This window comes from Mya arenaria, chromosome 5 (genome assembly GCF_026914265.1).
Source record: "Mya arenaria isolate MELC-2E11 chromosome 5, ASM2691426v1".
Classification (NCBI taxonomy): Eukaryota; Metazoa; Mollusca; class Bivalvia; order Myida; family Myidae; genus Mya; species Mya arenaria.
The window spans coordinates 20,289,983-20,303,123 of NC_069126.1; the positions used below are offsets into that span (position 1 = coordinate 20,289,983).

Consider the following 13,141-nt stretch of genomic DNA (forward strand, 5'->3'; position numbering starts at 1 on the left):
GCTAAGGACCCTGGTAAGCGGAGGGGTTCTAAGCGGTGGACACGATAAAATTGTTGACTGCTACCTTGTTGTTTTTTTGCACGAAAGTGAATCCCGACGTGACGTCTGAGGTAAGCAAGGTTTCTGATTGGCTGAAGGAGTAGCAGGTGACCGACATATTTTTGGGTGAGAAAACAGAAACCTCCGACAACTTTTGGGTAAATACGAGTTCATTTCATACTTTCGACATAATTAAATGCCAAATTTTATGTATCCATGGGTTGTTTTCCCGAATTATCCATAAACTTCCACGATATATTGTCAAAATGTGTATCTACGAACTTATTTCTTAGCGTGACCCAGAAATGGCCGAGCTTGTTCATTTTTGTTCTCACTGAGTAATACAATGTCAATGATTTCGACATGATATGCGCCTTAAGTTTTCTTCTACAAATTATCATAACAGCTTTATTGGATAACAAGTTCTTTTAGTCGGTATGGACATGTATTTTCAGGTTTTTGGGGCACAGCAGAGGCGAGAAAGGTGATAGAACGGTTAAAAACAAAGGAATTTGAGAACGAGGCTGTTACAGCCAAATCAAAACAAGAAGCCTAAACTTGTCATGTTAATATTTCCATTGTGTATTGACACAAATAAAGACAGCAATGAGGGAAGAAATAGCTGCCGCCGTAGTTTTCGTAACTCGTCTTATAAAATTAAACGATAGCATTCCTAAAGAAAAGTTGGAGGAATTTTCAACAGAACTCTCCTCCACATTGGTTGAGAAGTTTAAGAATCACTGGTATGATGAGCAACCAAGTAAAGGCCAAGGATATAGATGCATTCGGATAAATCCTTTAGAGCCCACCGATCCAGCAATTCTTAAAGCTGCAAGCCAATGTGGATTGCAATACAATGATCTCAACCTACCACAAGAACTGAGTCTGACGCTCTGGGTGGACCCCAAAGAAGTTTGCTGCAGGTATAATGATCTACACAAATATTTGCCACAGTTTAGACCAGATCTGATGCTGGTGCTATATAGTATTGTTAGGTAAAGCAAGTTGTTCTCAAGATCGGCATATTTGTTTTACTGTATGGGGAATGGGGGTTCACCAAAAAGGGTGAGGTATTGTCATAGCTGTTGTGTCACTGTCTTTACCGTCTCCGTGGCCTAGTGGTTAAGCGTCCGCCTACGGAGCGGGAGGTCGTGGGTTCGATCCCTGGCCGCGTCATACCAAAAGACGTTAAAAATTGGTACAAGTAGCTCCCTTGCCTGGCGCTTGGCATTTAAAGGGTAGTGCTTGGAAAAGTGGTGTACTCAGTACTGGTTTAACCCAGGAAAGTTGTACCCCGTGTATCAGTGCTTTACACCGAGCACGTAAAAGAACCAAGGGGTCTCTTCGAAAAAGAGCTAGGGTATCGCACCCGGACTTCCTTGTATCCCACCACTGTCTCTTCAGCGTGCTGTCCCTTCAGCAAAAACAAAGGACCCCGTTGGAAATAAGTGCTTGCACTTTCACGGGTTATCCTTGACCGCAAGGTCTGAAGAAATACATACATACATACATGCACTGCTGTGTTAAAACTTGAATCTTGGCCAAAAGATTTAAGCTATCACTCTCTGGAAAAGTTTCCTTTTCAAAAATAATATTCTGTATCAAATCTCTATGTATAAGCAAAATGTATGCAAAGTCTTTTTCTATTTAAGGTTTGGGGAAAGTCATGGCTCATTTTGCCAGCTTGCTGTTCAGAAGGAGGACGGAAACATGGAGAATCAAGCACACACCATCAACATCGAAGATCTGGTCAAGCAACAACAGCAGCGATTCAACATGAATCTAAACATAACTACCACTCGTACAAGCGCTAATAAGCTGAAAGCTCTCGCCATGAAAAATGCCTTCAACCAGCAAGCTAACGGTTACCACTACTACAGCAAGTACCACCACAATGCGATGAATAACAACCAGCACCAAAATGGCCATACTCCTCGACCATTCCATAAAACTCACCATCATAATCATCAAAGTCATTATCACAAAAATGCTCCTCATCACAGCTCATCTGTAAATAGTCATGAGAGGAAGGGTTCTGGAGATTTTAATGGGGTTAGTGGCAATGTCAATGGGGCAGCACAGGGTAAGGATCGCTACCGCTGGGTGCGAAACAGCAAGCCCATGCCAGCTCAACAGACGGAGAGTATGAGGCTTAGCCCCAATTGACCAACTTTTGTATTATTTAATCAAAAGCCATTGGGTGATATTAGGGATCTTTGTCTAAATCTGCTATAAAGTATGTGCCTTTGTCAGATTGTGCTAGGTTTTGTATCTAACAAAGGCACTGATTGGGAAAGAACTACTTGTATTACTTTATAGCAATTTTGACATGGAAACCATTTTTAGTCCGACAATTGTTAACGACTTCTGCCATGTATTTCTGGACTTGAGATTTTATTTTTTTTCATAATATCATATTATCTTAAATAATGAAAACACATAGTCATTTGGATGGATTTTACGTGTTGAAATTGACTTATTATGCCAAATCATGATTTGGAAATCATAGTCTATATTTATTGTTTATATAAACTGAGGCATTATGATTAATCATGTTTAATTATTTATTAAATCATTGTACCATCAGTATGATACTCTTTACTGAAATTGAGAGTTTGTAATCATTTCTTTGGTTTGATCTCAGTCATAAACAGCCAGGCATATCAGACTTTATGATGTACTACCATGCAGTCTCGTTTTAGAATTTTCAAAATGTGGTTTCAGTGGATGTTCATTACAATATTTATACTAATTTTATTATTGTAAAATATTATTAAATAATCATTTACAAGAAATTTTTAACTCTTGCTTTCTTGAGAAGTTTCTGAACAAGATTTATTTCATCACAGACGTTTAAACAGTATTATCGTGTTATTAATTGTTGGCTTATACTAGAATATTCTATAAAAAAGACAAATGTGTAAGTAGCTTCACAGAATAAGGGTAAATGCTTAATCGAAGACGTTATTTTTATAAGGTTTCGATATAAAACAACTGACTTACAATGTGCAAAGTGTATATTATAATACATGGAGGTCCTGTGAAAATTTATGTGGCTGATTCAGTGTAGTTACATCGTTGTTACAATAATGAAATTTCCATCAGCAAAATGATTGTGATAAAGCATTTTATTTGCCTAGTTTTATACAAAATTGTACATATGTTATTACAATATTCACTCGTAAACATGTATAGATTGTGAACATGAATACCAGCAATGTGTTTTTCAGAGCTCTAGATAAGGTAGAACGCCATGGAATAGCTTAATCCCACAGTTTTGTTTTTAAAGAGTAATAGTATGCCACAACCTGGTATTTTTGTTTCAAGAGTTTGCATTGTTTTTGAAAGCCATTTATATTAGGGATGCAAACGAATGGCAAAAGTGATATTCGAATATTCGGTAATTCTTTCGATCGAATATTCGAATATTCGAACACCAAAATGAACCTTTAAGAATTGTAGTAAACTATTATTATTCACTAAAGTAATAGTGGGGACCCTGTTACCCTTCCTGGTCGTATTCGGTACACGCGGCGAAGTTTGAACATTTCAATCAATATCTTAAGATGCTATCTTTTGGTCCCACATATTCAGTACTCTGCATCTTGTTACTTTCTGTTTCTTGGTGCATTAAAGCTAAATTGGGTTTAGGGATTTGACACCTACGCAATGATTTTCCCTGACAAAAGATTGTTAGAGTTCTTTTAAGGCAAGTTAACACTGCCTTGTATATTGCTATGCTTTACTCCATCAGTTATTGCGTCAACATGCACTATGGTCTAGTGGAGATACTATTAAGTCCATGCTTTTAAATACACAAAGGTTTGAATTTAATGCGATGTTTTTTTAGTGTGTTTTTACCAGCTTCCACACTTTATCTAGAGCTTTGGTTGTATAAATGTCCAAATTGAACAATGTTGATAGTTGATCTCGAAACATCTTATGATAACATACATTACCATTGTTGTCTCCGAGTGGAACGATAAATTATATTCAGGTGATAATTAATGTGCAATTTTCAGAACAATTCATCACAGATAACAGCGTTCAGGTAAAATATATGAGTATGTACCATACTAAGTACTTGTTTTCCACGGTATTGGTCTTGTTTTAGGTGTGTACACCTTGGTGTATATATGCTTTCCAACTAACAGTGACTTGTAACATCAGTAAAAGGACTGTCCTTATTTGTTTAAGAACTAAAAAGTTGAAATCTTGAAGACTCATAATTAAGTTGGTAAACCTAAAAAATGTTGGTGCTTTTCCTTTCATTTTGATGTTATGTTATACTTGATGAATTGAGTTTCAAACAAGAATAATGTTTAGAGAATATTTATTTCATATTGTAAAATTTGGCTTATTATTTCCAATTAATTTATATTAAATTATCGTAGTTATTACCTAGGACTATTACATGTTGTGATTTTATATTTATTTGATATGTTGAACATCTGGAGAAGTCTTTATTGCATGTTATTACTGTGTGTTTTCATTGTTATTCATTATCTATACATTTGTTCCCTTTTAGCCTTGTCTTGTCATAGATATTAAGTAAAATTCATCTTAAGAACAACATCTTATAAAATAGGGCCTAAAATATATCTGAGTTTAGGGCAATGATCTTCTGAATGCTAGTACAGGTAGGGACAGAGTTATTAAGTCTAGTCAAAACAGCAAAGCAAGGTGTAAATACTTACCATGGAAATCTGGTATATTGTGTATTCAATAATTAATACTTCATGTTTTTTAATACGAAACAAAACAAATGGTCAACAACAGCTGAAAGTCCGATTATTTGTTTTATCTCGAGACGAAATAAAAATCTAGGGTTGAAGGGTTTTGCCAGGTCAGGTCCTTAACATGGGTTGAAGGGTTTTGCCAGGTCAGGTCCTTAACATGGGTTGAAGGGTTTTGCCAGGTCAGGTCCTTAACATGGGTTGGAGGTTTTGCCAGGCCCAGTGTTAGTTTTCATTGTCCTTAAGTACTTGACAATATGAAATTGTATGCCATCCTGTTCAATTGTATGAAATTAACATTTTTTAACAGCATTTTTTTAAAAATCTTTTCAACAGATGAAATGTTTTCAAAAGTTGTTTCTGCTTCTTACAAGACAGGCTTAGGGAAGTTTTGTCAGATCTGTGGTGCTGGAATAAGAATGGTCATGTTGTTTTGCTAATTCAAAAATATTGAAATTTAGAGAAATCTTTTTCTTAATTATTAAAATTTGTTTTGTTTTTTTATGAAGTACAAATTAAGCAACAAGCCATTAGTCAAGTTTTGAATCTTATGGTTGTCTGTGAACACTCTGTGAACTAGCTGGTGTCAGGCATGGTGAGGAATATGTTAACACATGCTTCAAGATACACTTTCCACTGAAATGACCCTATAGCCATGACTTTCAGGTAATCTCAATATATTTATCGCCAACCATTATACAGGTTAATTTATGATAGCAAATTCAATGCAGTTGTGCCAATTTTTATTTTGGTTTTGTATGTAAATCCTGCAGCTATATTGTACCATCGACAGCAAACTTAAGCATATAATTTCAGTTATAGTAATATTTTATTTTGTTTGATTTTAATGACATCTTTTTATTGGCATATTATGGTTATCATTTTTAAATCCAATGTTTTATTTCAATAGTTATATTTGTTTGCTCGGTATTAGTGTTTGAGGGTGCATTTTCATTTTTACTTTATTATGAAAATTGTATAACCATGATGCACTTGTTTCAACTTACAAACATTTTGTCAGTGCTAGACCCTCCCACCCCTGAAAGTTGTTCTTGTGATATGTATAGCTTACTGTTGACTTTTAATTGATGTGTTCTTTTACAACAACTATGTCATGTTCTATTTATCATGTGAAAGGACATACAATCTAACAATGTGTCCATGTCTGTACTCAGTTTAAATCACTTCTTAATTCAACAGCTGTATAATGTCGATCTTTGGAACAAAAAGATTATGTTGAACAGGTAACTTATGTAGGCCATGAGATAAAGAAAGAATGATTTAGAAAACTCCCGATTTTGGACAAGTGTGTGAAGTTGTTTGATGTATGTGAACATTTTTCACATTGTTATATTGTATGTCTGTATGATACTCAGCATTTCATCAAAGTTGTTATCAGGGCAAATGTTTGTGGCTCACACCAACAGATCTGAACAAATAAATATTTTATAGCATACTATGTCTTTGTCTTGATTTATTCATGTGGTGAAGCTACTAGGTACCTGGTACCACAAGTCTGTCCCAGGATACTGAGTCTTGAAGAAATAAGTTAAGAAGTTAATAAATTATAGAAAATATACTGTTGTGTAAATTGGACACTATAAGTATAAGATGTTGAAAATAAGTATAATGGTATGTTATTGCCTGAAAATATACTTTGTGTTGTAACTCATTAGATTTTCATTAAATTTTGACTGTTCCAGTAAAGCAGTGAATGTTAATTCAATAATCGTGTGGTAATGTGATACAAATAATACAAGACACAATATCATATTATTGGGACCAAAACTACATTGGCCAATTTGAGGTCTTCACTTCTGATCAGGTTCAAAAATTAATGATTTAATATAAAAGTTCACCATACCGGGCCCCCATTTCTCAAACTTCTTAAGGGTCATATCCCGAGCCAAATTACTAAATATTGATTATCATTAAGATTTTCGCAGTCTAGTCTTTGAATTCTAAAAAATGAGATTATTACACAATCACAAAAAGTGTGCTAGCCTAAGCTTGAAAGCTGTTACAAGGGGCTTAGGACAGGTTCTCATTAAATTGTGGCTATTCCCTAGTAACAGTAACCTTCTCCTGAACAGGATGAAATACTTTTTAATACTCACACATCAACATGCCAGATCAACATGCTTAGTGCACGTAGCCATGCAAAGGTTTTCACTCCGAAATTAAGGTCAGACAGATTGTGTTGTGTGATACCCAGCATGTTACCAGTCTTGCAGGTTATTCTGTTCATATATTTTAATAATTGTTATCCAGATGTCACTGTCTAGACTATTAACCTACTGCAGCCTGCCAGACATACCAGTTATCAGTTTCACGCTGCTATCAACCATTACCAGTTCAAATGCTTACTTTCATAAGAATTTAAAAATTACAGAAGGATTCAGGCAGAAATCCAACAGCTTGACCCTTACTAGTGAAAAGCAGTTATTTCCCTTTGACTGTCAAGTTTTATAACCTACACTGGCGATCAACTTATAATATAAGAAGTATTTGCCTGAACACAATGCACATTGAATGTAACACTTTGCCAAGAGCAAATGGTCTAAACCATAATAGATCTTGAGTCAGTGTTCTGGGTAGAAGAAATCCAGTGTTCTTTAGAAAAGGCACAAAAATAAGCCCCTAGTGGAACTAAAACCCACAAATTTTTATTGAGAAGCAACATTGTTGCCCCTTTGAACAACCAGCATTAAAAATACTATTTAATTACAATAATACCATGATTTATAAATTCTACAATTTGAGTTTCTGTTTCGCATAAACCACCCACACTCGATATCAAATTGACATCATATAATGACAAGTGGAATCTGATCAAAAAGGTATTCTTTTTGATTATACAACATGTATCGACATGTTGTGTGAATTTCTGTATTTCAAAAGCAGAACACAAGGGCTGCAATGAACACTGCATCACATAGCAATAATTATCAAACTATTGGGGAATAACAAGAACATCCATATATATTTTTCTTTAAGTTTATTTTTTATTCCAAGCAATTCTACAACTTTGCAAAACAAGATGTAACCACAAAGTATCTCAATCCAGATTTATCCATTTTTGCAATAAAAAAAGTAAAAACATTTTTACTTACTTAAAGTATATCTTACTTTTTATAATCCTATACATCATTTTCATTGGAAATCATTCATTACTATTTTTAATGAAACGCCTGCATTATAGAATATTTCAGGATTGCACAAACATTTTCTTTTGACAGATAATCCATCCATCTTCCATAAATTGCATTAGAAAGATAACTATGCATGATTAAGAGTTGAAGACGTACCAAAAAACCACTGACAATGCCCTTTGACAAAAGTGTCAAAATGGCTCATAAACTTTCATACAAGGAGTTAACTTCTGTCCAACTAGTATACAATTATAGGGTGTTCAAATGAGTTCAACAATAATATCACTAACAATATACAAGACACAGGATCTGAATTGTATTTTTTTTAAACCAGATATCAAGTTATCTGTAACAGAAAAGTTAAGATAAAACTAATCTTTAAAACGAGAAACACTCTAAAAATAATACAAAACAAACAACAGAAAATGATATAAGAATGTGACAGTTGAAATCTAAAGCAAGAAATAATACCAAAACTATACAAGCACAACAAATTAGCACAATAATGGAATAAACTTTGAGAAAAGTTCTTAAAACAATTCTCAACTAAATTTTAAAATAAACGAAACTCAACAATTAATTGGCAAGTAAAATCAAATACACAAACTGTATTGTACAGAAGCTGTCGCATTCAACTTTTTCTCAACTAGCACACGGATGATCACAATAGAAAAATACATGACAAATATAAAAATTATGAAGAATGTAAAAGCTAGATAAAAATGGACAAAAAACAAAACAAAAAATGAGTAACTGCCTGAACAGTTATACACATGTGATGACAAAATGCTGAAATGACCAACAATAAAACATGATAAAATGTAAGCATAATTATACAGCATTGTTAGTATTTATATCTAAGAATATATCAAACAACAGTTCAGTTAGACTGGCAATACTTCATGACCTAATCTTTCGAAACTGGCGTTTAACCTTACATTCATCGTAGCGAAATATAAAACCACAACAGAATAGGCATACATAGAATTAACTAACAATCTACATGAAGTTTTAAAGCTAGGACATTTCAACATATATAAGTCCCTGCTTAGACCACAAAAACAAAAAAGACAATATACAACGTATCTTTTATAGAAAATATTGCTGAATGATTGTTTAATCATACTTTGTTCCAAACATGATACAAAATTCAATATAGTGCGCAGTCAGAAATTTATTTACAGTAAAATGTTTCAGTATATTGTATCGCACAAATCCTCAATACTATGGATATTTGATTATATACATGTTGCCCTATATGTTTCTTCCCACTTAGGCCCCCGAAACAACCATTAACAAACGTTCTCTCCATAAAACACTATCATACTTCGTTTTTCAAATTCATAACTTGACTTCTAATTAAAACATCAGAAGAGTTAATATCATGAAATATATGTACAGTTATTTGGAGATCAATGTAATACCCAGAACTTCACTTGTGTGTTTATATGTTCAACAATTCAAGCAAAAAAAATCCTTAAAGATACAATAATCATCATATTTTCAAAAAATAAATTTAATATTGATCAATAGACATAAAATGTGCCTATTTACTTCTTGAAAGAAATTGCATGAATTTTGCAAAATCTTGGTAACTCCCTATTACTTGAGATTCTAGAAATGTAGCACTTTAGACACCACCATATTACAGTACTAAACTAACTATGCACATATGAATTCAAGCAATTTCTTTCACACAACTTTTTCCATTTAAAATTATGTATTTTTTAAAATGAAACATTATTAAACGTAACTGGCAAAAAAATTCATAAATAATTTTGAACCAACACCACAAGCCAGCAGTGTGTTTTCAGTCATAATTTTGTATTTACAATCCTTAAAATAAATGATTTCACATTTTGCATTGTCATCAGCATTACAGGAATTTTTCACTGAATTTCTATTAAACCTCTCACATCATTTACAGATAATGTACAGCACTTGTGCCTAGGTATCTTTACATGTATTTAAATGCATAGAACGCAAGATCATTGACACACGCATATGACTGATGTTATAGACATATGTTTGAAATAACAGATGATTCAATGCACTCATTGACTGTGAAAATCATTAACTAATTCATAAATTAATCCAATCATTAATTGTGAAAATCATTAACTAATTCATAAATTAATCCAATCATTGACTGTGAAAATCATTAACTAATTCATAAATTAATCCAATCATTAATTGTGAAAATCATTAACTAATTCATAAATTAATCCAATCATTGACTGTGAAAGTGAAAATCCTTAACTGTTTCCCAATACAATCATTGACTTTCTAAGACATAGTCATTGACTTTCACAGTACCTTGCAAATCATAAATGATCCATGTATATACAGGGAAACAGCTCTTACCATTTTCCTAAAGCACTTGATAACATATTTTAAACAAACCTCACTTTTAAATTGCTTCAAGTATTAAAAACAACAATAATTTATGTACAGCTCTTTTTAAAATGATAAGAGCTGTTTCGGTACCTTCAATTTCAATAAGTGTATATTACATTAACTATGCAAAAATGCAACAATGTACAAGTACGTTTAATAGAACTAACAAACAAAGTGAACATGTCATCTGTCATTCGTTTCTCTGTAAATACACAGTTGTTCAGCTCGCCTTGCTCCCCTGTAAGTTCTACCACTTGCAAATTTCTTCTGCAAACAATTCTTTCACTCTGAGTTTACAACTCTTCACATCTCTGTGAACAACAAGTTCTTTTGCAAGTTTTTGTGCACAAACTCAGCACATGTCCTAACCAGCTGAATCCTGATAGTTGGGTCTGATCTGCGACAGTTTGTTATAAAGTTTACCATACACCCCACTATGATGAGGAGTTTTGGTAGATTCCTTTCAAATCGTACTCTCGCAATGTTCGACAGTGTACTGATCTTCGTGGTCAACTTCTTCGATGTTGATCACTTCAAACTTATCGACTTCATGTTGTCGTTCCCACCTCCAGACTCGTGGGATAAAGAAGCCCAGAAGCCCGGCGGACAACATAACTCCACCCACCACCATGAATGCCTGTTGAGTGTTCAGCACACCTTGAAAAAACAAGGAGGGATAAGATGTAATCAAATTATTCAAAATAGCAATAACACAATGAAAACTAAAGGAACAACATGACATGAAACATTAGTGCATGACATGAAACATTAGTGCATGACATGAAACATTAGTGCATGACATGAAACATTAGTGCATGACATGATTTAAAGTGTCTATCATAATTTTACACAAGCTACAGCAAAGGCAAAGACGTCCATCCACATACTGATGATATCCACGCAAGGTCATTGCACAAGAATCAGAATGGATATAAATTTTGTTATATGTTCAGGAAAAATACCTCTATGTCCTATTTTTAAGATTGTTTTTGACAAGTAGAATATCAACTTTTACACTATTGTTATTAACAGTACATATACTGTGTTTCCTTTTTCTTCAGAAAAACATGTAAGTAAAATGTATTTAAGAAAATTTCAATGGCACTTACCAGCTAGACCATGTCCTGCCAACACTGCAAAGCCTTGGAAGAACAGAAGAAGACCAAATGCCGATGCCAGTTGTTGCTTGCCGTACAGTTCAACTGCGATTACCGACCTCAATGTGAAAAACCCAGCTGAAAATAGAGAACAAAAGCGTGTGAATTAACAGTATTCCACCACCACTGACATTTTAAAGATATTAAAGTAAGTCAGAAGTGAGTATATTTGGAAACTGGTGTGCAAATTGTGTCGTGTCAGGGCTATATATCGTCGGAAAGATGCACTAGCAATTCAGTGATCCAGGTGAAGGTGACCTAAATATCTTTTAAGATTTTTACAAACATTATAACAACCAAGCTTACAGCATCATTTACTAGTAAACCAAATCTCTGAATAATGCTTATCTCAAGGATAAGTCTTACCGAGACTTCACCCTGCCATGCTCATAGACAAGTTTTTCGCTATTTTTCCCCTATTTTCCATGATTTGTCCCTTATTATCCTATAAGGCTAAATATGACTACATACAATGCTCGAACTCATTTGTATCTGCATGTTGTAACTGATCTTTTTTTTGAAGATGTGCGTTCAAACCTTACTTTTTACGCTCATGTCTCAGTCAATGTGATTGCCGGACTGATTTTGAGGAAATCTTTTAAAAAGCTTACAATGAAAACAACCAACCAAATTTCCATTTCGTCATTAATTGCTTTCCTTAAGTGGACTATCAAGCAGTTTGTGCTATCGGTAGTATGAGACATTAACGCCAAATGCTAGGAAAAAATATTTTTAGTTTTGCTGAACTTGCATAAGCCGAATTGATGGTTTAAGAAAGCAAATATAAACATGATCTATCACTTACAAATGACCGACTTCACAAGAACTTCATCACAATCTGTCTGTAACAAAACTACATGAAAAATACTTCATAATTATGTGATAAAAAAAAATCTTACAAATCATTTATCAACCCAGATCTGGTTCAAGCATTAACCAAATTCCAAGTGAAGTTTACAAAAACCTAATAGTCTGATCTTGAATAATGTGTGTTGGCCACATGCTGAGGTTTTTGACAGAATTCTCACTTCACTTCCCGCTCACTTTAGATGATCTCATTCTACAGAAATATGACAGCTTATACAATAGTGATTGACATGGCAGAAAACCCTTAAAAACTTAGTTCACAGCCCAGCTCTGATTGGTTCAAACTATCGTTTAACATATCTATAATAAGCCCCTTAAAATAAAGATAACTAGTATTGTGTCAATAGGACACAGATGCTCTCATATGCCTTATTTGTCACAAAAGCAAGGGCCATTATTTTGTCATTCTCCATAAATGTGCATCAACATTGAGTTAATCAACTTCATACTATCAAATAACTTCATGAAAGATCTCATGAGTGTATGACTTATAACTTTGAAGTTACCCCCGTATAATCAACACAAGTTAAGCAAGTCCAAAAATGCCAATTTTTGCTAATTCAAGGACCAAATCTATGAACTTAACGAAACCTCAGCTGCACAACTTCGTCGAACAACATTCCCCAAGGATTATGACTCTAGGTGAAATAAATAGTACTTCTGAGCAAGTGCAAAAATGCCAATTATATATATAGCCATACCTATCAGATACTGACTGACCTATCAGCAATCAGTATCCACTACAATATTATAAGTTACAGGGTTAGTAGGTAACCAGATATTGGATATACGG

The 13,141-nt window shown here is 33.9% G+C and overlaps 2 protein-coding genes across 3 annotated transcripts in view; one reads left to right on the forward strand and one right to left on the reverse strand.

The window, feature by feature from the left end:
- Positions 1–90: 90 nt before the first annotated feature.
- On the forward strand, positions 91–6,231 carry LOC128234615 (protein BTG1-like). Its single transcript, XM_052948964.1, has 3 exons — positions 91–197; positions 495–962; positions 1,692–6,231. The coding sequence occupies exons 2-3, from the start codon at positions 646–648 to the stop codon at positions 2,203–2,205; spliced, it is 831 nt and encodes a 276-aa protein (XP_052804924.1). The 5' UTR covers positions 91–197; positions 495–645; the 3' UTR covers positions 2,206–6,231.
- Positions 6,232–7,758: 1,527 nt separating this feature from the next.
- The window catches only part of LOC128234200 (monocarboxylate transporter 5-like), a 32,417-nt gene continuing 27,034 nt past the window's right edge, over positions 7,759–13,141 (reverse strand). For both annotated transcript variants that reach the window (XM_052948276.1, XM_052948278.1), the window contains exons 6-7: positions 11,434–11,559; positions 7,759–10,981 (exon numbers count right to left, since the gene is read on the reverse strand). In XM_052948276.1, the coding sequence (XP_052804236.1) occupies positions 10,788–10,981; positions 11,434–11,559 (320 nt within the window). In that variant the 3' untranslated portion in view covers positions 7,759–10,787. The remainder of the gene's footprint in view (positions 10,982–11,433; positions 11,560–13,141) is intronic.

What these genes read in the sequence shown, in the direction of transcription:
- LOC128234615 (XM_052948964.1), top strand. Translation starts at nt 646, where the DNA reads ATGAGGGAAGAAATAGCTGCCGCCGTAGTTTTCGTAACTCGTCTTATA. An exon ending in CCCAAAGAAGTTTGCTGCAG is followed by an intron (nt 963 to 1,691) that starts GTATAATGATCT and finishes TTTCTATTTAAG; the next exon opens with GTTTGGGGAAAGTCATGGCT.